A 23731-nucleotide genomic window follows, 5' to 3' on the forward strand; every position below is an offset into this window, starting at 1 on the left:
CCGGCTGCTTGCGCACCGAGCAGGATCCCCCCGACTGCAGAGCCTTCTGCCTCGGTTCTCGCAGTTCCATGAATTTCTGGGGTGTTGGGGATCAGCCTGGAGGCTAACAGGGAACAAGGATACTCAGGGGGAAAGTCGGGCTCTGAGCTGGTGACCGCACGCTCCTTGCACGATTTTCTGCGGGATTTTGTTGCCCATGGTTGAAGGTGACCCAATGTGCTGCCAGCACCGCCCTGCTCTCCTTCCCAACATCATTTCTCCTGGATCCAACGTGTGCCCGCCCTGGTGGAGAGCTGTCGGGGAGGCTGGCTGGCAGCGAAGCGGCGCCTTTCCCATCCCGGGCGCCCAGCTTCTCTGCTGGCCTCTGCTCGGCCGCGGGGCCGGGCCAGCACCGGTGCAGCCGGGGATGGGGAGGCTGCCCTGACGCCGTGCCAGCTGAAGTCAGCTCGAAACTATTGCAGCGCTGCACCCTGTGCGCGAGGTTACCCGGGGTGAAGCTACGCCGGGCAGCCGCGTCCACGGCTTGCCTGCAGAGCCGGGGGGGTTTGGCTCCTCCGTCCTCACCCCCCAGCGGTCTCCTGCCAGCCCTGCTGCTCGCTGGGTCCCCTTCTGAGCTCACGCAGCTTGCTAACCCAGCAGAAAGCCGTTTTATTTATTTATTTTTAGGTTTGGGGTTTTGCTGGATTCTTTGTCGCTTTTTTTTAAATTTTTTTTTCTCCAAGAGAGCGAATTGAATTGGCTCGCCAAGACTTGACGAGCTTCCAGAGCCCTCAGAAAATGACTAGGGGAGAGCATCTGGGTGGAAGTGCAGAGGATGTGGTGGGGACCAGTGAAGGGGAAGCGGGGTCTCCGCCTCGGGGCGGCACGCCGGCTGGATCCCGTAACCCTCCGGTGGCCGCTGCGAGCTGGGGACTGGCCAGGAGCCCGAAGCACTGCAGGGTTATTCCCTCGGTGGCTGTGCTTCTGGATAAAGCTTCAGTTCCCCGGTCAGAAATGGGCACCGTGGGCTTTCCTTCAGCTGGCGTTTTGCTCTGGAAGCTGGTCAGGTGAAACCTTCAACCCAGGCTGTGTCTGCAGTGGTGGCGTGGTGTCAGATCCAACTTGTGCCGCTCGGCTGTTCCTAAACAGTGAATTCCTGCAGGTATATTTCTGCAGAAAGCAAATACGGCACAGAGCTCGAGTGATGCCTCATTTTGGAAAATGACAAAATATTAATTAGTGTTACAAGCACTGCAAACATCTGTATAAATAAACGTGCTACACAATGTTCCTTATTCTTTATTTTTTCCACCTGGTAATTAGTCTGTATTTTGCATCGACTTGCGGGTCATTATGACTTGTGAGCTAGAGAGGCATGCACAAAATTATGAATTAGGGAGGGTACGTTGTCAATCAGATGGATAAAAAATGCAGTAGTAAAGAGAACTGGAGCAAGCATTGTGTATAGCGGTGCTGAGAGGAAGGAATAGAGATATGTGTGAGGCTGGAACAATGCAAAAACCTAATTCAGCCAGGGCTGGTTGAAGTTGAAACTTGAATCCTGTTTCTTTAATACGGAGAACTTGGTTGTAGCAGCATGTTTGAAATAGAGCAAGTGGCTGTACTGCACGTCCCTGTGTGCTGCTCCGCCTGCACGCTGCGGGCTGGGCTTGCTGTTGCCTGCATTGGCTGGTGGGACTCGGGGCAGCTTTTTGGCCATTGGAGCTTGGAGAAAGTTATTTAAAGGCTAGCATGTCGTGACACTGCCAGGTGGATATTGCTGTGCAAAAACTCACGTTGGGCCTGAGCGGTATGTCTCATAAGCAAGAAGTGTCATCCATTTTAAGGGTAATTATTTAGTGAAGATCTTCACAAATAACCCCAAGTCAACCATGCTAGGATAAGTGAAGAAGGTAGAAAGTTGCTACAAGCAACAGGCACCGTGGTATTTTGGGGTATGCCCATGGTGCTCCCCTTTGGGAAGGCTCTGCTGGGGTGCCTGTGCTGGGCTGGGAGGCTCCTGGGTGCAGTTCCCAAGCTGGTGGCATCCCTTACACACTGAGTTCCTGTGAGGAGGAGCTTGCTGCCCGTCCAGCTTCACTCCCAAAAGATGTCTGAGCACAGCCAGGGTCAGGGAATTTTAAGGTGGGTTTCAAAATGCTTGCATCCATCAGCACGAGTCCATCACTTGGTGGAGTGTCTTTTAGCACTGCAGATGTGGAATATCCTTTGTGAACCTTTCATAGAACGTGTAAGAGGATGAAATATGCGCTGGGAAAGGACTTTACTTACAAACTATCGACATGTGTAAGTAAAATCACTGTGTCACAGCTCCTACTTCCTGCTCCTGTGTTTCTAACTCTTGCCTAAGCAGATGGAAGTAATAAATTAGGAAAGAATACAGCGTGAGCTTACTCTGAAAGCAAGGGCAGATGCTGAAATCTGTTGTCGCTGGTTTGGCCTTTCTGGGATGGAGACTGGGGCTGGTAGCTTGAGGCTGAGCTCAGCAGAAACTCAGTGGAGAAGGTACGAGGAAGAGCACAATGACTGGTCCAGACGTCAGCACACATTGCTTCTCACAGAACCGCATAGAAATGAAACCAGGATCCTTCAGGACAACTACTTGGGCTGAAAATTCATTTTTTTTACCGTATCATGCAGTGGATGGGGGTGATGTAAGAGCAAACTGTTCTTGGGAGCAGAACTTGTAGCGTTTTGTTGCTCTCCTGGTGCCAGGATTTAGGGATTCACTCCTCTGAGTGCTAGCAAAGCAGGCTGTTCCCGTGAGAGGAGCGTGTTGGGGCAACATTTGAAGGAATTTGGATATTTGCAGTTTTACGTGCAGAGAAGGTTGGGAGGGAAGAAATAAATGGCCTTGACATACATCTGAAAAATGACGGAAACTTTCCTGCCTCATGTAAAACAAAATTACCCGAGTTGTTAAGAAAGATGGTTTGACAGAAATAGCGTGTGGGCTTAAAATGTAAAAATTTGTCGTGAACAACGGGAACTGCTTTGGAGTTGTGTTAGTATCGAGAGGGTTTAATTTAGCTTGGGTTAAGATCTTGGTTAAACCGATTAGCTGAACTTGTTGGGAGGCTGCAGGTTCTCAGCCGGGGTGCACGTGTGGGTCTGCAGCTTGCAGTGACTGGGGTGAAACAAGTGAGGTGGCCATGGCACAAGGTGAGGCTGCTTTTGAATGCCCTTAAGTGGGGAGTGTGTTTGGGATTTCTAGTGGTTCATACCACCGTCCTTTTGTTTTTTTTTCCCCAACCCAAGTTCCAGATGCGGTTCTTCCAGGGCTTTGTCCCCGCTCTGGTGCTGGTGACGTGGATTCAGTGTGCTGGCGTCTCCATGTGTCACTGGCTGTACTGATAGGAAAATTGGGGCACAAACCAGGGATTAGCTTGCATAGGACATCTTTTGGGGATATGGAGGTAACACAGCGCTCTTTGCTACAGAGCTCGTGGTGCAGATTGCCTCTTTCAGACTCTTACAGGTAGCTGTCCCATCCATGCCAGTCCTCACCATGTGTCTGTGCTCTGCTGTGCTGAGTTGCCTCTCTTGCACCTTTGGAGTCCTTCAGCAGTGTAGCAAAGCAGTCGGTGCTTTTAATTCTGATGTTGGTGGAGACAGGTGAGAAAGCCAAGTGACCCGGGGCTGGGGAAGCCATGTGGCACAAGGCAGGGTATTTTTCCTGCTCATTCTCACCAGCATTGTAAGGCTACAAGATTGTTCTCAGCCTGAACTGTGCTGTTGCTGATTTGTAGCCGTCAGGACTGATAAACCATGTGAAGGGGCCTTCAGAGTATCTGTGGCAAACTGTTCTTGGATGGCAGTGCACGCGAAGCCTGCCTGCATTGCCGGGGAGTACAACTGTGCTGCTTTCCTCCTGCGCTGAGATCATTCTCCTATCCAACTGTTACCCAGCTGATGTCCTGACAGTCCTCAGTTTTTCCATAATGACAAAATCAAATTAGCCCTAAGATGACTGGTGCATGCGGCATTCCTCTTGGGTAAAGCGTGTTGGCCTGAATATTTTCTGGCTAGTTTTTTTCTCGGGGAGAATTCAGCGTTTTGCGCTTGAAAAGGGAAGGAGAAAAGATGCAGATGAGGAAATGCTGGTGTTGGAGGTGCAGGGAAAAAGCACACAGCTTTCTTCTAGAACATAATCTGTCCAGCTGTGAGTTAGTCATCTTCAGTCTCGTACAGAATGCGTCCAATCTAAATAGTTGAGCATCTCCCTCCTGAATGCGGCAAACCGGCGTCTTTTCTGCTCATGTGAAGCTGTAACAGGCGCAACCCATCTTAGGAGTGCCTTCATACTTGTGAACCTGCAGCATCCATCATGCTGTCAAGCCTCATTTACTCATGTGATGGGATTTTTTTTTTTTTTTTGGCTTCTGTTCCACAATTTTCCAGGTTTAAAGAGGCTGCTTGCTGTTGGCTGGGAGCACAGCGCTGAGGATCCCAGGCAGGAGTGAGCAAGAGAACGTAACGCAAGAACGGGAGTGACTCTCCTGAGTCAGGCTGAAGGGTTCGTTCAGCTCTGTCAGGGCCAAAAAATCGATGCTTGGGGAAGAATGTAAGGTGAGAGGGCTGCAGGATCTTGGCTAACGTCTCTAATTTCAGTGTAGTAGTTCGTGCTGTTACGTTAAAGACAGCCCTGTTCTGGGCTGCTTTGATTTCGTGTAGCTATCCTTCAAGGAAAGGGGAATAACTTGTCCATTATGACTTGCTTTCTCTGTGGATAAATACCTGTCTGCGCTAATCCTTTGTTTATATAATTATGGCTTTCTTTTTGAGGGGAGGGGGAGATTCTCATTAGTGACCAAAGCAAGAACTGGTGAGCTTTGTGTGAACTGGCCTGCGTGAGCTGAAAGATTTCTGTGCTGGTAAAGGGACGGTGGACGTCCTTCTTTAGGTACTCAAGGAAACTAGCTGTGAGTGTGTTGGGAAATAGAAATACCCATAAAGATAGGTGCTGATAAATCTTACTGCTGTGAATGGGGAAGAGAACAATTAAAATTAGACCAACACCTTTGCTATTGTTTCATGAAGCTATGGGGATGCTAACGTCTTTGGCTAACATCTGTTTATGCAGTGGAGCAGCAGCCTCCTCTGGAGGGGCAGTTGGAACTGGAGCTGCACTTGGGTAGTTTGAAGCATTCTCCAAAGGCTCTCGAGAATGCGTTTGATGTAGTTTTAGTTTGAAAAAAAAAAGTTTAACACTTTTTCACAGAAACTACACATGTACTCTGCGCACTGTGAAGGCTTAATGGCTCGGGTTGCTGCTGCCTTGGGACCCCGAGGCTGCAGTCTGTTGCATGACTTTAAATTTCCCCCCGAAGAATTGTGGTAAATCCATATGCTGTTTTTCAGGCTGTGTTCAACAAACATGGTCTCGTTCATTGGGAAGCTGCAATGCCAAGTATAAAAATGACTAGGTGAGATTTTCCAGTCTTTGTTAGGTGGAAAGTCAGCTCATCGGAAGGTTATTTTTGGCCTTAAAACGCATAGTTACACAAACACTTAGTGGCCCTGGAGAAGGAATGGGCAAAGGGCTGAGCAACCTGATCCAAGTTGGCCCTGCTTTTGGGAGAGAAGGGGGTTTCAGGCAGCAAACCTCCAGTGGTCCCTCCCAGCCCGCCTTGTGCTGTGGGTGTGGGGGGCATGCCTGTTGGAGGGAGGAAGGCAGGAGGACACCGAAACTAGAAATGGTTGTGCTGGAGGAACTGCAGGAACAGTGGACAGCTAAAATACCTGGGATTGTATCTTTGAAAGGACACACCTAGCTGTATGGAAGGGGGTGGGATGAAATAAGCTTTGAATTTACTGCTCTTTCGTACCTTTTTATCTGGGTAAAATAAAATACTGGGTAAAGCTTTCATCAGACACTAGTAGGATAATAAAGTATGTTTAGGGAGTCCTGGATTGTTTTACCACCTCTCAAGGAAATTTACGGATCCGCACAGTTGCAAGGTGGTGCTTTGGCTAGCAGAGCTGCAAACCCACCCATGCGTTGTGAAGCAGCATTTTGGAAAGCAGCCCCTCAGAGGGCTTTAAGGTCATCACAGCTAACTGCCTCCACACGGTATTCGGGTCAGTATTTTATTTAAAGGGGTTAATGTGATTCTTGGGCACATCTAAAAAAGAAAAAGTTGAGGGGAAAGGAACATCAAGGAAAAATAAATAAGTAATCTTGCAAACAGTAACGTCGAGACTGATACTGGAATTGAATTTTGGTTTCTGTGCTGCAAGAAGAATGCCAGTGTATTTGGAGAGAATTCAAAGGACAGCTGCAGAAATGATCCAGGGACTGGAAAATAAGCCTCATGATGTGAGGCTTAAAGGAGCTCAACTTACTCAGCTTATTGAAAAGACAATTGAGAGAGGACTTGATCTTTCTCTAAAAGGACTTGTGAGATTTGCTGACAAAGGCATAGCGCTATCAACCGAGGCTGGATAAATTCAATCTTGAAATACAGTTTCTTAGCAATGACAGTAATTAAATGTTGGCATCGCTCACAGGGAAGGTGAAAGGGGCAAATGTTCATCTTCGCCTTTTAAAATAGGCCTGACTTGTTTCCTTCTGGAGAAAACACACTGTGATTTTTGTTATTATCGTGGCAGTAATCCTTTCCTGACACCAGTGTGTGAGAATCTTTAGAGGTTTTGTGCCGTGGTCGGTTGGAGCAGGTTCAGATGTGTGTGCTCGCGGTCAGCGCCAAGGTCGTGAAGTGCAGATTGATTTAGAGGAGAAATGGTTAACCCGGTACTAGCACACTGCCTTGCATAAGACACACAAGATGTGAGAGCAGCTCTGAAATTTAATGCTTTGTGGCTTGCATCTTTGGAAGTCAGCTCTTTCCCATACTGCGTTGTTTCAGATGTTTAAGATATGTTTAAGGCTCTCTGAAATCCTCTGCAGAGCAGCACTGATGTAACTGTGTACACTCACTGTATTCAAATGAGCGTTTCTGGATTCCAGTTGACCACAGCAGAAGTCTAAATCATTTTCCTCCTTTTTTAGAAACAGCATTAAAAAAAAATTGCACAATGTTAATGTGATTACAGCTCCTCTGAAAGGCAAAGCAGGCCCAAGCTCTCCTGGTCGGTTTGTTCTTAAATTAGTGGAGGGTATTCTCTGTCTCAAGTCAACTGGACTTGGTCTGAAAGTTTATTAACGTTTGAAATAATATTAAATAATCATCAAAAGCAGTATTCTAATGGCACTTGTTTGCTGTTTTTCGTGCCATTCAAATGAGATTACTTCAGCAATTCTGCTCCTCCCTCACTTTGTAAATTCACCTGGGAAATCGGTGACTCAGTTGGGTAATGGCTCCAGATCGTGCTTGTACTTTTTATTTGTGTTTGTCCATGCCGCCACTCCCTCGACAGCTGCTGAGTTTCTGTATTTTCATAGATTACCTTGCCCCAGGTGCCTCTGCAGATCTGCAGAGCTCTTCAGTTCCCTTCCAGGTCGTTCCCAGCTCTCGGTACCTGCAGCGTTGTGCAGGCAGAGCTCTCCCGGCCAGCTCTACGGGTGTGTGCGCGCGCAGAGGAGGCGGCGCGGGGCTGCAATCTCCTCTCCTCTCCGGCACGGCTGCATTCCTGCCTCTCCTCTGCTCCAGGTCCTGCCGGGGAGGAGCTGCTCGGCCTCTCTGCAGCTGTGTGCTGAGAGCAGGAAGCCTTCCCGCGGCCTGGGGAAGAAGGCGGCTCAAAAACCCATAGCTTTTTTCTTTTTCTTTTTCTTTTTTTTTTTTCACGTTGAGCCCATCGATTTGTCACAGGAATTGAGCTGCTTTGTAGCTGGGAAGGAGGTTGTCTAGCAACTGCAAGTTTCCTTGCTGAAGGCTAGAGGGATAGCAAGCTGCAGGAACGTGTTGGGGCACTGCACAATGTCAAGCAAAGGCCTCCAGCTTTGAGATCCAGTGCAGCAGCTTCAGCTGCTTACCTCATCCAGACGGCCCTGTCTGTCCTAACCTGCAGGAGCTACTGGCTGCAAGTGCCACGCACAAAAGAGGCTGTGAAGGATTGGCAGTTAGGAAACCTCCCCCTTCCTCTCTGCTGTGTCATCGTCTGCCTCTCCCCGGCACCGACAGGCTGATGGAGGCAGCCGCGTTCCCTCTGCTGCAGGGGGTTTAACCTCTTGTAGCGCGAGCAACTTTCGTGTTTCAACCTCTCAGTTTCACCATCTGGCTGCAGCTACTTGTGCTCGGTTGAATTTGCAGCAGTCAGTGTTCTCGGTATACTTCTCATAATCCAATATTCAAAAAAAAACCAGCGGTTGTGGTGGCAGATAGAATTTCGCTCTTGCTGTGTTACAGAGCCATTTCCTCAGCGTCGCTTCCGTGTGAGCTCCACACCGAGCACTTTCGGTCAACTGCTTGATTTCAGTACTCCTGTGGTACCACCCCCGTGTAGTTAAGGGGGTTGGTTGTGGGGTTGTGCGCTCAGAGAAGCTCTTTTCAAAGGAAGAAATTACTAATAAATCTAAAAGCCACCAAAACCAAACCTGAGTGGCTTTTGTCTTTATTTAGTCACTATTTGCAGGTCTGTAACTGATCATCCCCTTGATGATTTTCAACTTGATCATCCGCTTTTCATCTTGTTAACACAAAATGGGCCACTCAAAGAAGTGGCAGTGGCTTGCAGCACTGGCTGTACCACTGAACTTTGCATTTCTTGCCAGCAGTTATGGAGCACGTGGTGGGAGCTCTCTGAATAAGTACAACACCTTCCACCCCTGTGGTTGTGAGAGCAAGTCTCCGATTATCTTATTTTACCAAAGATTTACAAATCTTTTTTTTTTTTTTTTTTTAATCTCTTGCTTCACAATAAATTACTTGTATGCCTTAAAGCTTGGTGGTCCGCTGTGTTGCTGGTTAATGGGTTATTCTGTAAATCTGCTCTAATTCTGCAGTAGGGTGGGGATCGCCTGGGTGTGGAGGATCTGCCCCACGGAGCAGGGCATGCCGTGGTGCTGTATGAGGAACATTGGCCCTTCTCTTGCCAGTGCCAAGCTGCAATATGACACGGGATGTGAGTAAGCCAGAAAAGTGAACCATGTTAAAGAGCACCTCTTGGTCGGAGTTCTGCATCAGCAGGTGGGCAGAAGCCCCAGAATTCGGGGTGGGAGGGGAAAATAAGGCTTTTTGGCCGATACACTGTTCAGGGGCATATCGTGATTGCTCTCAGCACCACCATGGCAGGTTCTGTCTGCTCACTGATATGTTCTGGGCTGTGCAAAATTGGTCTGCAAGAAATTAGGGATTTCCAGAGGTCTCAGAGGTATCTGGAGGAGCCAAGAACCTCTGGACACCAGTGCCAGGCAAGTACAGTAGGCAGGGAGTTCCTGCAGAGACCTCCCTGACAAGGGGACGCAGTGGGGCCATGTAACCAGCCGAGCTCCAGTACTGGAAGACTGCAGAAATCTTTCCTGAGCTCTTTAAAACCCAGTGAATTTTACATAGTTAGCAGTGCTCGGTGATTACGCAGCTTAATTAGCAATAGGATTTGACCATCTCGCTGTGTGCAGCGCAGGCTGCCGATCTTCCCCTAGCCGAGTTTCCCACTCAAAGCCTGTTAAACAAATTGCTGTTTGTTAGAGCGCAGCAAACGAGCGTTACATAAGCCTCGAATAACTTCCTTCCAATTCGGGGGAAAAAAATGTATTTGCATGAGCTCAGGCCCAGGTGCAACGCTGTGAAACTTGCTGGTCACAGAGCCCAGCGTGGTCTGGAGCTGGGAGGGCACTTGGTGACTGGGAGGGAGGGAAGGAAAGGGGGCTCAGAAGCAGAGAGCAGGATTGAACCTCGACCCTGTGAGGGGTCTGTGGTGGCTGGGCTGCCTTGGTGTGGTGGGCTGCCTGCTGGGGGCTCAGCCTGAGGCGGCAAGGGGATCTATGGCAGGCCCTTGTGAGGCTGGGGGCTCATTTTCTCCCCTGCCTCATCCTCAAACAGACCGTGGGACAAATTGTGATTTTTCCACCACATTAAAGCGCCCTTTGGTGCTGTTGTGGATATCGTACAGTCCTGCTTCCCCTTGGAGCCACGGCGGTGGTGGGGGCGAGGGGCGGCAGCGTGAAATGGAGGACTCCTGAGCTGAGGGAGGCCGGGGCTGGGGCTGGGCCCCGGCGCGTCGCGATCTGGGCTCCTCCGGCCTCGCTGCCATCTGCCTCGCCTGGGAATAGTTTTCTCTGGCGCAGCCCCTGTGCCTCGGTGTTGCATCATCTCTGGGAGGCAGGCCAGGCCCGGAGCCCCAGCACAAAGGCTTTCTGAAGCCGATGAAGCTTGTTCTGTGTGCGAAGCGGCGCGCTCCTTCCTGTCGGCCTTTCCGCGGCGTTCCTGAAGCGGCCCGGCTCTGGGAAGCCCTCCGTAAATCGCCGCTTTATATCCCCCTGCTTCCTGCACACCTGGCTGATGCAACGTCTGCCTGCCGAGCCCGGCTGCGGGCTCCTCTGGAGCCGTTTTGTTCGCCCTGGCGGGGAGTGGCCGGGCAGGCAGCCGGCATCACGTGGAGGCCTTAAATAGATGTAGAAAGGACGTAGGGCCAGGCTCGCAAGGCAGCGAGTATTTAGTGGGATTACGGAGAAATCTTTTCCAATTCTGGGACGGGAGGCTGCAATCCTACTCCTTGGCAACTTGTTTGTGGTCAGCCTGCCACTGGTTGCAGCTCCTGGCCGCCGCTGCCTGCCAGTAAATGCTGCCGATTCTCCTCCTATGTTCAGCAACTTCCCGCGGCCGCGGGGACCGGCCGGATTCTCGTGGGAACTGTAATTCCCTCCGTTTGGAGCCGGGCCTAGTTATTGCCCTTTATTGCTCCGCTTTCCTCTGACCTTGCATGCGGTATAGGATTTTCTCCGAAATCCCTTCATAACACACATTCAAGGTCTGCAGTTATTTATCCTTGGGGGTTGTCTGACGGCCTTTTCAATTTAGGGCTCGTCTACTTAGGAAAGTTTGACCAGTTACGCAGATACAGCCGTTCACGTGCTTGTTATTACACTCACAGGCAACAAAAGCTAGAACAAAGAAATACTCTGGTCTGCCAGGATTAAACCAGCGTTGTTTATGTTATTTAAATTAACCTCCAAACTTATTTTAACCATAGCCATTTTCTGGCATAGGCAGGCCTCTTAAATTCAGTCTCAAAATGTAGGGCTTGTACGGACAAGGTGCGGCAGACAGCAGTGGTACTTTCCAGTACTGCTGTTCCTCGGTGTCTGCTCTGCCCTATTGCAGAAACGCGTTGCCCTTATAACCATATCTAAAGGGGAATCTGTATTTTACCTGCTTCTGCTTTTAGTCCCATGTTCTTGGCGTCAACTGCGCTCGATGAGACATGGCAACATTTCCTTCCTGCCAGCTGTTTTGGCAAAGGCTTAGAGGGGACAGTCGCAGCACTCACTGCCACAGCTGGATTCACTGGAGGTTAGTTGTTGAGCCCTTTATCTCAGAGTATTAGTTCTGAACCTTTTTGTTCGCATTTTCTGATTTCTGTGACACACAGACGTTTGCCTGTTCCCCTTCACCCTGTGGGAAAAGAGAGCGACAACCTCACATTGTAGAACCAGCACAGCAGTCAGGATGTGTTCCTCTTGCTGCAGCCTTCTTCCCCTGCTACCATCCCAAATCAGATGCTTGTAGAACTGTTTTGTTTTTATTTTTTCCTCTTTTTTAGTTTCATTTACTTTGGTAAATTTTTCTATCATCATTTCTGTGGAGTCTTATTTATAGTAGACCTTTCTTTTCATCTTCCATTGCTATGGATCTTTCAGGAAAAAATAGAAAAGAGTATTCTCAAAAACAAAAGCATTTTCAGGAGTTCACCTTTATTTCATTTTTGAAATTATCATTTTAAATACTTTTTGCATTTGAAAGAAGTATTTAATTCTTCAGCATTTGAAGAATTTGTCATCTTCACCAATGACTTGTTACGCTGTGGGATAGAGGCAATTTAATGCAATGTTTTTAGCACAGAAATGGGCCGAGAAGTACTTCTGTCTCTTGAGTTTTTTTTAATCTTCTCCGCCATTACTATTTTTTAAAGTTTTATTTTGATGATTAACATTTCGGAGGTTTAGCATTTCATGGAGACTGCTAGATTTTGAAAGCGTTGTCTTGTGAAGTTTTCTTAAAACAAAGGTTATGAGGACTTTGATATAAACTTCTCTACTGTGATGGTCTTTTCCTTTACACTGAGGTTGTTACTCCTTTAAAACATCAGCTCTGTCACCATCCTGCTCAGCGGACCGTGTGTGCAGGCCATGCAAATGCAGCTAGGTCTGTGCTCATCAGCGTGGGGCACAGGCAGAGCTACCTGGTGTCTGCCAGCCACCTCTTCATGTAAGCACACCTCGGAATAATTTGGTCTGCCACGGATCACTGCTACTCTGTAATTTGCTTCCCCTTTCTAATTTGGTATGTATTTGTTTATGGAATTATCCTTCTGTGTGAATCTTCAGCCAATTTCAAATCAATATGAATTAAACTTTCCAGTAAGCTTTCACGGTGCCAATGAGGTGTTTTACGAAAATCCACACGAGCACTTGTCTCAAGCCTCTGCCTCCTGGCTGTGCTGGACTGTAAGGAATGCAGTTGAGTTGTCCTGCAGAAAGTATTTCTGGAAGCAAAATCTGCCCTTCCTTTATCTCTTACTATATTTTTCTTTTATCGTAATACCTGATATCCTTAGCGATTCTAAAAGAAAAGCTCAGGCTGTTTGTCTGCAAAACAAAGGGTTTTTGCACAACTTCTTGACTGCTGAATCAGCAGCAAAGTTTTGAGGTTATTCTTTCTGCTTTTCTGAGGAATCTCCTCAGTCCCAGGTCAGTGGCTGAGAACACTTGAGTATGCATTTTGTAATTTCTTGCTTGACGGTTTAATTTCTTTCACTTGCTCGCTGTCACCGCTGACGGTCCCTTAGGGTGTAGTTTGCAGATGAGGTTAACTAAAACCAATGTTTTCTGAGTCAGATAAAATGATGGAATCCCATGGGCGGACATGATGAAAATCTCTTACAATATCTTAAACCCAGTTTAAACGAATTTGACCAAAGGATTTTCAGTTTTCAGCTGTTTACCGAGTTTTATCAAAATCAGTTTAGCTCGCTTGTACCTCAGTTTTAAACACGGCTTACGTGGCCTTAGCTGAACTGCTTTATCACGCTGACTTTAGCTAAGTAGGTGTATTTGTAGACACACGTTGAGGTGGCTTCCAGCTTTTCCTTAAGGTGCTTTACGAGGAGGGGAATCATCCGTATGATTTCATACCATGTAAGGAACAGCCTGACTGATGCATCAGTCGGTGGGTACCAAAAGCTGATGGAGATGAGCTGTGTAGTAGAGGCAGCGCTGTCGCCTTTCCTGATCCTTGACTCCAGGTCTTGTGCAGCGTGGTGAGCAGATCGAGTCTCACTGGGGTGTTGCATTTTGACACGCTTAACGATTTTTAAATGTTGTTCTTGTTCTGAGAGCTTGTTGGTGCTTTTGTCGTGGTTCTCCAGATCCCAGAGAACAAGTGAGCTGTGAAACAAATTTATAAATAGAAGTATTTCTCTTTGCATATAGATACTTACATATAAAAAAGTATGATAATGGCAAATACTCATATTAATACATTTTTTATTTAATTAACTCAGTCTTTCCTTGCTACTTAGTGAATCCAGCATGTTTCCAGGGCAGAGCTAAGCATTTGTATTAATAGACTGAGGCACAATTCAGGTAAAACAGAATAAATTGGAGTTAAAAGTCTTACAGATTTGTCTACTCTGCCTCTGTGTAGGTGTCCTTATGGAACAGCATGTCTGAAATTCTGGGAATTTGATGCGTTTTTTTCTGAGCTGGCTGTTTTAAACTGGCGAAAACCCTTGATCTGATTCTGTTTGCACTAAAGGTGCTTGCCCTTCTGTGAGTATCTGCCCTTGACATGGGGTTTGTAGGTGTGCTGGAACAAACAGGCAGTGCCTGCTGCGCTTCGGGTGGACTGCCCTCGTGTTTGGGTGCCGCGATGTTTGGAAACGGGACCTCTGCAGAATGGCAATTGAACCACTTCGCATTTACGTGACATGTCCCATGGATTTGGACTGCAGGCTCTCAGCAGCACGAGTGGCGAGAAAAGTTTCCAGCAGTAAATTTTCTGTGTCTGTTTGATTTGTAACACGGAGGGCAGCGTTTGTGGAAGGGAGCCAGTGCAGTGCTGCTGCTGTTGCATCCGAAACAGTTTCGAAAATTAAATTTACTGTTCGAGCAGCTGTTACCTAACCTTTGCTTGGCCAGCTTGGATTTATTACAGTTCTTCCTGTCGATACAGGATGTTACCTGAAATAATTGAATAGCATGTATTTGCATTTTAGCTAAGGCAGCCGTTTGTGATTTTGGTGTGTGACCTGTGCTGAGCCAGTCGGGGACCATGAAGCTGTGGTGGTGGTGCAGGTGGATGGATGCTCGACTCAGCTCTTGTGATGATGCTGGGGAAGCCCAGGTGTCTTTGTACTGGTGTGACTGGTTAAGGAGGCAGGAGTGTAGTATGGGGGCAAGAACATCTTTAAACACTGCATTTTCGAAACCGGTTAAGCATTATTTACCCACTAGGCCATCAAAATTCCCATTTCCATTTGATTTTGAGAAGACTTGTATCACGAGAGAGAGAGGTTTGTGCCGTGGTCCGAAGCTCACGACATTTGCATTAAGATTTCAAATTTTAGGAAATCTTCCAGTGGCACTGGAGAGAACTTCCTGCCTTTTTTCTCCCGTCCAGCTGTATATTTTTGGGGATAGGAGGCAGGCAGGAGTTTGGGGATTGTCTATAGAGGGAATTAACCGGTGCCATGGGTGAATGTTTTGATCTCAACCCCTGTTTTCTGGGCAGGCTGATGTTTTGGGTGTTCCCAGGGCAAGCTTCATGAAGACCACACTGTAATCTAGCCTGAAGGTGGTGTGGTCTTGGACAGCACTTCGGATTTGTCTCAGCGATTCATTTTGAATGTTACATTGTCAGAGTTGAAAGTACACAGAAAACAGCAGCGACAAACAGCAAAATCTGAGAGCTGGCGATTGTTGGGCAAGTCCTGCTGGATCAACACAAAAGCAATTGAACTGGAATTCGCCTTGTCTAACCTTTTTTGTTTGGCATTTCGTGGTTCTCCAGCGCTCTTTCCCAAAAGTGGGAGTTGCTGTTGGGCCGAAACGGCCTGCTATTTGCAGCGTTGGTGGTGGGAGGGTTTCCTCTGAGCAGTGACCCAGAACTTGTCCCGCTGAGCCCAGGGCTGACATGGTGTCCTGTGAAGCTCGGGTCCAGAGACCGCGCCTGAAACCCTTGGGTCCTGCTGAGTCACAAGTAGGCAGGAGCTGGAATTTGTCCTGATTAAATCTCAGGCTGCTGCCAGCTGGGGACGGTCATGGCAAAGGGAAGAGATCAATAGGGTAAAGAAACCTGAGTGAGTATTTAAAAAAAACTATACTTTTTTATTTCATTTCATTTCATTTTTTAAAGGTTTCTATGTCCCTTAGAAGGGAAGGGTACTCCAGATGCTGTGAGACCTGTCCCCCCCTTTTCCTTTAACCTTTACCCGGTGTTACGTGACTCCGTGTTGAAGCAGGATCAGTGTCTGTAGCTCCCAGCTGCATTTCAGCAGCACAAGTTCTCATCTGGTGTCAGTGCGGAAATCACAAGCACAAGAAGGGGTGAGATGCTCCTGAAAGGAACCTTTATGATTAGTTTTCATCCAGAAAACGCACTCAAGGACACCTGAGCTGGCTCAGGCTGCCTGTGGGCTTGTCCTGCTCTGTTTTTTCATCTGCCCACCTCTCCATGAGGCCATCGCTTTGGGGCATAACAGGGAGTAGCTACGGACCGCTTGGAAATCATTCCGTGCCACGTCTGTAGTTCGCCTTATGCCTGTCGTATGATCAGGAAGAGATTTCTCCTAGGGATACATGCTGAAAAAGGGAAATCTGTCCCAGCGATAAGACGAGTGCCCTGCCTTTTAAGACAGAAGGGAGAGGCAATATGATGTGCGGCACCTCCACTTGCCAACTTTCACTTCGTTTGCCCTTGGAGGGGGAGTTCTGGCATTTCTGGGGTGTGTGTGAACAGCAGCAGGGCGGTCCCAGTGAGAAGCCCCCTGCCCACGGCTGCAGCCAGGAGCTCTGAGGCCTCACTGCCCACGGTGAGGGCCACAGGAGGCCGGGCGGAGGCTGCCCAATGCCTCCGTGACTCACTTGCTGCCCGGAGCCTGACGTGGCCCAGCTGTGGGGAGAGGACCACAGGGACCCCATGGAGCTCACTGCCATCGGTGGCAGCCCAAAGCCTCGCTGCTGGCCTCTCCTGCCCTGCTGTGGCACAGCCTCACTGCCCGTTCTGCCTCCTCGTCCGCCCCGAGCGGGCCGTGGAGTGGGGAAATGCCGATGGAGGGCTGCGGGTGGTGGGTGACAGCTGCTGCTCACGTGCAGAAGGAGCTAGGAGGGTGCTTCTCCACTAATTAGTGCTAAGTTTAGTTGGGGGGGTTTATTGTTATTGGCTTTGTGGCAGAGCAGATCACTGTGTGTCAGTCCAAGGCTGTGGGGGAAAAAAACACACACCGCCATCTGCCTCTGCCCCCTCTTCCCTGGTCCCAGGTGTGAAAATAAAGCACATGCAGCGTGCCACTTGCTGTAAGTCTGATTTCTGCTCATCTTTTGCTGAAAGCCTTCTCTGGGGGCATACGGCGGAGACCTCATACCCGTAAGGGAGGTTCAATGCTTTGTTTCTCCCCGGCAGGTTTCCCCATGTCCGTGACGTGTTGGCCGAGGCTCTGCGGCTCCTCTCCGCCCTCGGAGCGGCCGGTCGCTGCCCTCTGGACTCCGTGATCCCCGACGGGCGTCATGAGCATTGCAATCCCTCTGGGAGTCACCACACCAGATACGTCCTACTCCGACATGGCTGCAGGATCGGAGTGAGTGTTACCCCGCGGAGGAGCAGGGGAGGGTGGCTGGGGGCTGCCTCGGGGTCAGAGCCGGTGCTGGTCCAGTGGCTTTGAGATGGTTTTGAATGTTTAACAAAGGTTTTGTGGAAATTGGTAAGTTCTAAGGAAAGTTGTAAGAGTATGAGGCACTCAACACTGCTTTTTGTATCAGCTCGGTTAGGAAGTCTGCGTGCAAGTGCATGTGGTAGTGCGTTTGCACTTGACGTTGGCAAGGTACAAGCCAGCTCCTTTTCAAAAGCTGTTGTAAATGAGAGCTCAGTATGTTGGGCTTCCCTCTCAGCAGAGCCTGCTAGCTCAGACTCAGTACCAGTGCATACGTGACTGATTTCTGGAGCAGTGCAGAGCTTGGCTGGAGATGTACAACAGCATCACTCTGCGTAGACGCCTTCGTGTGTGTTGTTCTGCCCTTGAGCATATTCCGAGAAGTGCAGCTAGGTGTGCAGACCTTCAGGGTTCCCATCACAGCACTCTGCCTTTGTAGGAGTCAGGAACATTTCAAATCCTGAAAATATTGTGATCTTTTCTTAAAATGCTTGTTAGAATGGTGTTAAGTCGAGTGAGTACTGTGTTTTCACTGGGGGCAAGAGGAAGGGCTACCACAAAAAGGGTTATTATATCAGGTATGGACTGTAGCGTCTATTTTTCCATAGCAATTCCTTTTTTTTTTTTTTTTTTTTTAAAGGACATTTTGCAGATCTATTTCCGCCATGTATTATTTACAGGTACCTGCTGTGCAAATACCTGCATGTCAGATTGATCACTGTAGAGCAGATAATGCTCCAGACTGCTAATTTTGAGCTGTAAGAGCAGTGGGCTAGGCTGTGAATCATTGTTTTGCCCTTCCATCTTGCCCTGATTTAAATACAGTCTGACTACACAGTCGCACTCCCTGCAAGACTGCTAATGCTCTTTTTCATCTGTCTTGGCACTGGCCCCATTGTAGGCATTCTTCTTTGTGAGGCTTCATTCCACCACAAAGTCCATATTTTTATAGACTGTTTTAAACGAGGAGTCAAAAATCTAGTAGGTCACTCATCTGCAGTAGGGATCTGATCCTTCAATTTCGAGACTTAATATTCAGTACTGCTTGTCACATGCTTCTCCCACACCAGCTCTTTAAAGACTCAACATCCAGGAATTTTAAACTATTTATGGCAGGAGAAAGAGTGCTAAATAGTTTGCTCGTGTACTATGTGCTTTGCTTTCAGAGCTGAGTGGGATATATCTATGCATGTCCCTTGTAAAATTTAAATATCAAAAGGCTGTCTATAAATCCTCTGCAAAGCATTTTTTCCACTGGCTGTAAGAAATTTGTAGGTCCAACTTGAGGCTAGGCTGGAGTTCTTTGAAAAAGGCTTTTGAAGATTTCTGAATTGGCTTCTCTCTCCGTTTTCTAAAAAGTGGGAATGCCAGGACTTTATTCTCCTGGCTTTGCATTGAGGCACTGTTACTTTACTGCTGAAGTGTCCTTCGTGAGTCTGTTCAAAGTTAAGGCTATCCTCCACTTCTCCTTTGAAATTCTACAAGTTAGAGGCGTGATATCTGTGCTACCTGAGCTTTGTGTCTCTTAGAAGGGATTTCAAAGATGTGCATCATGAAAGAACGGGAAGGTAAAAGCAAAACGAACTGGCCCTCTTAAGGCTGAGCTTTAGCATCCTCCTCTGGCCTCCGATGCCAGAGGGGAAGTGAAAATGCTGAAAGATGTTTGTGTTGGGTGATCTCAGAGGGTGATAAGGAGGCTGCAGAGCACTTTTGCATATTGGAAGTCGTTGAAACTCCTTGGAGGGTTGCTGGTGAGGAAGCAGGGCCCCAGCGTTGTTGCCCCTGGACACCGTTGCACCAACAGTCCTGAAGTTGTATTGTTAGTGCTTGTGGCAGTGCTGCTGGTGTTCCAGGCTGGCTGTGTGAATCTGAGTGACTTGGGCAGAGGACAGATCTGCTGTTTAGACTCTCTCCCTTCTGATATTTCTTCTGAAAATAAATTAAACCTGAAAGGATTTAAGTCTGGGCCGGTCTGGAAATCCTGAAGGGCTGTTGTTGTGAAGATGCAGCGAGGCTGGATTACGTGCCGAGCTCAAGCTCTGCATCCTGCCTTTTGTTAGGGAGTGTATCCTCGGAGGGGTGTCACCGCCTGTGTCTGCCTCTGCCTTCAGCTGAGTGCAGCTACGTGAAAAACCAGCTGAATTTATGATGTCATGCAGCTCGGTTCTGAGCTACAGGAGTGGGATTTACGCAGGTTAAAGGCTTTCTGCAGATCTTTGTACAGTAAATCACTGCTCCTTCCTGTGGGAAAGACGGGGCTGCCTCGCTCCAGAAGGAGGGAGCCCGGGAAGTCGGTGTGAGCGTGTAGCAGGTTTAGTGGCAGGGTGGGGCAAACTGCACTGCAGCAGAGATTTCAAGTGCTAATAGGAAGTCCAAAGGGCACAGGGGTTATTTTTCTTGGGTGGTGCCTAAACGCTCCCCCACGCGTGACCACTGGCCTGTAGTGTTTGAGTGCTGCTCGATTCCCACTGCCAACCTAAGACCCACTGAGAATCCTCCGAGATCTCACCAGAGCAGCACAAGTCCAAGGTAAAGTTCTTCCCTTCCTGCATTTTTCTTTCCTGCTTGCTCAGCTACCTGCGGTAATTTTGAAGAGGATTTCAGCTGCAGACATGATTCAGTAATATTCTGCTGTATTCTGGTATGGGTCCTGCTTCTGTCTTCTGCAGAGATTTGCTGATGTTCATCTCCTGCTTGGGGGAAAGCTCCTAATAGGTGGTGCGTTGCCTTGCTGGTGTTCTGTCCGTAGCTTCATTATCTAATATTCCCTGCATTGAATTGCAGCTGTCCCTTCTCTGAGTAGGGTTTCTGCAGCTTTCTGCTGAGGATATACCTTTCATTTTGAGCTGTTTTTTTTCACCACCGTGTGGTGGAAGAGTGCATTGTACCTCAGCAACAAATTTCTTATTCAGCACATTGCACACACCGTGTTGCTGTGTAGAAAGAACAGGGTAAATCCGATTTGCCTGTGGCCGGTGTCAGTCCAGGTCATGAATTTTGTAGCCCCTTCGTAGCAGGAATCTCCAGCTCCCAGTGGCTGCTGTCGGGACAGCTGCAGGTTTCGTGCAGGCTTTATCATGGGACGTTGGACTCGGCTCACAATTAGTATCCAAGAGAGAGAGAAACGAGCGCAGATGCAGGAAAGCCGCTTAGCTGCTATTTGAAATAAGCTGTTGTGTAGATAACATGGCAGTACTGTTCGGTGGCTTTGAGATTAAGCTGGCTGAGTTCAGATACGAATGCCAAACTATAACCCAACTTCCTTAACCATAAAGAAATTGAGCTTCATTGTGTTTCTTAATTATTACTTTTTTTAACTTCTCCGATTGAGACCCAGTTTTATGTAAGAGGAGTTATACAGGGTGGCCCTTACTCAGTTGCTTCCCTCTGTTGAAAGCAGGTTCATCCTGTGCAACGTTGGCACACACGGTGCCTGGTGAAGCTCATAGAACACCTCGATTTCACAAAGTTCCTTCATTTTGAGCTCATGTGTTGAATAGAAAAGAGCTGTGAAATACTGGCACTAAAAATGATGTTCTATTGATGGGTTTTACTTCTGGCCCTTTCTGCAGCCCAGAGTCTGTGGAAGCTAGTCCAGCTGTCAGTGAGAAGAATGTGTACTCCAGCCACGGCTATGGGGCCACCCAGAAACACAGCTATCGCGGGCTGCCTTACGCAGTGAGTACTCTCTCTGCAGTGAATCAGCTCTTTACTGTCTGCTTTGCTCTTTTTCTCCTTGTTCCATAGCTTTGCCTGTTAAGCTTCAGGAGATTTGGCTTATTTATTAGGGAACTCTGAGTTACAGCTGAGTTGTGCCATACATTTTGCATTTATGTGTTTATTATTTGTTGAAGCCTTGCATACTTTGTAGCAAGCTTTATTAGTGTTCTAGGTGATAGATTTTTTTTTTAACTGAATGAAGTGACTATGTATGAATATATAATATTTTTCTGGCAGTAATTTTATGCCCTGTTTGGTTTATTGTATATTATTTATGCTTATTTCAACTGCACAGGTCTTTACATTGATAACTTGTAACTGTGAGAAATAAGGAACAGTCAGGAAGGTTTGAAACTCTGGGATGAACAGGATGTCACAGAATCGTTGAGGTTGGAAGGGACCTTTTGAGACTGGGTAGTCCAACCCCCCTGCTTAGGAGAGTCAGCTGGAGCAGATTGCCCAGAACTGTGTCCGTTGGGTTTTGAATATCTCAGCAGACAGAGACTTCACAAACGTGTCTGGACAACCAGTTCTGGTGTTTGACCACTGATGTCATCTCAGATGATTAGCAGAGCAACGGTTAATGTTGAAGTAGCCTGGTGACTTTCCTAGGTTTTGAATTTAATTCATTGGCGAATGTAATTCGTGAAGTAAACCATTCACCTCCTTCAGAGCTTTACCTTCTTGCTAGGTTGAGGAATTCAGTTTATTGTTTTACAGCGGTTGTTAAGTAATAACCTGGGAAGTTTCTAGGCATCATATCTTCACATTAAAAGTAGTACTGCCAATACTCGTTTTCAGGATCATAATTACGGAGCCCCTCCTCCTCCAACACCGCCAGCCTCCCCTCCTGTCCAGACCATTATACCTCGCGCAGAACTGAACGGCTTGCACTCACCTGATGAGGAGAACTCCGGGGACAGTGAGAGCTCCTCAGAAGGAGAATCAATTCCACTTGAGTGCCACTGCAGTGTCTCTCAAGATGGTTTCCTCCTCAAGTGCGAAAAGTGCAGGTAAGCTTTGGTGCAGTGCAGATCTGGACTGCTCCTCGTGTTGACTTCTCAAGCCAAACTTTGTCACGTTTGGGCTGTGGGACGGACTTCCTTTTGCTAGCTGGAGCGTTCTTCCCAGTGCTTACCTAGTATTGACCCTCCTCCTTTGCGTTGTCAGCCTGACAAGTGTTGGTGGCACCAGGAGTGGAGATGAGGATGTTAGATCGATGTTCTTATCATCCTGGGCCCCACTGAGGGCACGCATCTTGTGACATCCTGTTGAATTTCAAGTGACTTTACTCCTACAAACCAGCTTCAATTGTGCATTCTCGTTTGGCAGAGGAATGAGCAGGGGGAAGGTGATCAGACTCCGCCGCCGGAAGCAGGACAACGTGTCAGGTGAGTGAGTTTGTAGTTCTGATAATGGTGACTTTTGCTTTCTTTCTTAGCAAGGCCTTTCTTTTTGGCTGATGCAAATCATCTAGTTGTAATCAGTGCCTGCTAGTGTTCTGTACCCACCAACCACTGGGGTTTTTTCATTCCTTCTACCTCAGCTCAGTTAGCTCTTTGGGAAATCAGGTTATCCTGTGAACAAAAAAGCAAAACGTTCATCAGGGCTATTCTGTGAGGTACCAGGAGTGTGGGAGACCTGTTCCCAGTTTGGGAGGGAAAATTGAAGTGGTTCAGTTTTCTCAGGGACGAGCTGTGTATTGTCAAGTAACCTTGGTGAAAGCAGACGAAGGGGTGGGCTGTTCTCTGTGGGGTGAATTACAAGGTTGCTAATGAAACACTCCACTCTATAGGTGGGGACAGCAGTGCAACTGAGAGCTGGGATGAAGAACTGTCTCCCTCTACGGTGCTGTACACAGCTACTCAGCACACCCCTACGAGCATCACGCTGACTGTCAACCGCGTCCGTAGAAGCAAACCGAAGAAGAGGAAGAGGAGTACAGAAAAGCTCGCGCTGCCTCAAAGGCCAAAAAGATCAAGGTATGTGGAATGAGACGAGGTTGCTGTAGTTCCTCCCAGATGCTATGTGGAATACTGTTGAGAGCAAGATCACAAGCTGGGAATAAATGAGAAAACTTGTCCTATCAGGAATTGCTCACCCTGGTGTAATAATGTGACTCCTTAAATGTGTGACCTGCTAGAGTATGTGGCTCTTAGTTTTAAAATGACCTTACTGGAACTCCACCCCTTATTTTCCCAACACTGTCCATTCGTGCTCAGAGGCTTGAGCTCGCATATTTTTCCATTCTGTATTAGGATTTGGGAGATAGCTCCTGGAGTCTGCCTGCTTGTAGCAAGAAGCAGTTTGTGAATGGAATGAAAAATGAAGTGAACATGGCATTTCTTAGCAGATTATGTTAGGGAATCTGGGCTGCAATGCTTCTTGGCACTGTTCTTCAGGGACAGAGATAGTGCCTGTGTGGAGAACTATGTAGGTAGTAATGAGCATTTGCTGAGGGATGGCTTTACTGTCTTGTTTGTGAGGGTTTGGAGACTGAAATAATTTTAAATTGTCTGTATTGGAGCATGAGGGAGTGAGCAGCTGGTTCTTTCCCATCATCTGCTAGCTTTACCATGATTTTCCCCAGGTTTAGGTTTCCCTTGAAGTTGTTCTGGTAGGCACTAATTAAATAAAAGACTGGAAGCAGGAGCCTTGTGAGGTCTCCGGGTATCTTGTTGTGAACCAGTTTGATTCTGTTGTTGGCCCTTTCTTCTGTAGAAGCAAGCAGGGTCAGTCAGGACAGGTTGGGTTTTGATCATGAGATTTTATACCAAGCATGAGGCAGGCTTTCAGTTCTGAAATCCTGGTTGTCAAGCTTGCTTTTTTTTTTTTTTTTTTTCAGTTTTCATTGGATTTGCATTGCAGAATCTTTTTTGTTCATGTCCATTGCTTCTTGTGTAGGTCTTCCTGTAATTCTTGCCATCTGTTGTTAAGGGTTGTTCGGTTGCATAAGATCTATTGCCGTTCAGGGGGCACTAATTCTGAGAAAAGGTTATAAAATAATTTTTTTCTCTCCTTG

General features: G+C 47.7%; 1 protein-coding gene across 1 annotated transcript in view; it reads left to right on the plus strand.

Annotated features, from left to right (window-relative positions):
• Positions 1–23731, plus strand: part of SETD5 (SET domain containing 5) — a 60374-nt gene that overhangs the window by 6239 nt on the left and 30404 nt on the right. Inside the window, 6 exon segments of the mRNA XM_084292907.1 lie at positions 16743–16917; positions 20562–20667; positions 21511–21722; positions 22042–22100; positions 22505–22657; positions 22660–22691. Of these exon segments, the coding sequence (XP_084149033.1) occupies positions 16847–16917; positions 20562–20667; positions 21511–21722; positions 22042–22100; positions 22505–22657; positions 22660–22691 (633 nt within the window). The 5' untranslated portion in view covers positions 16743–16846.

The sequence above is a fragment of the Netta rufina genome (genome assembly GCF_964035555.1).
Source record: "Netta rufina genome assembly, chromosome: 10".
Taxonomy (NCBI): Eukaryota; Metazoa; Chordata; class Aves; order Anseriformes; family Anatidae; genus Netta; species Netta rufina.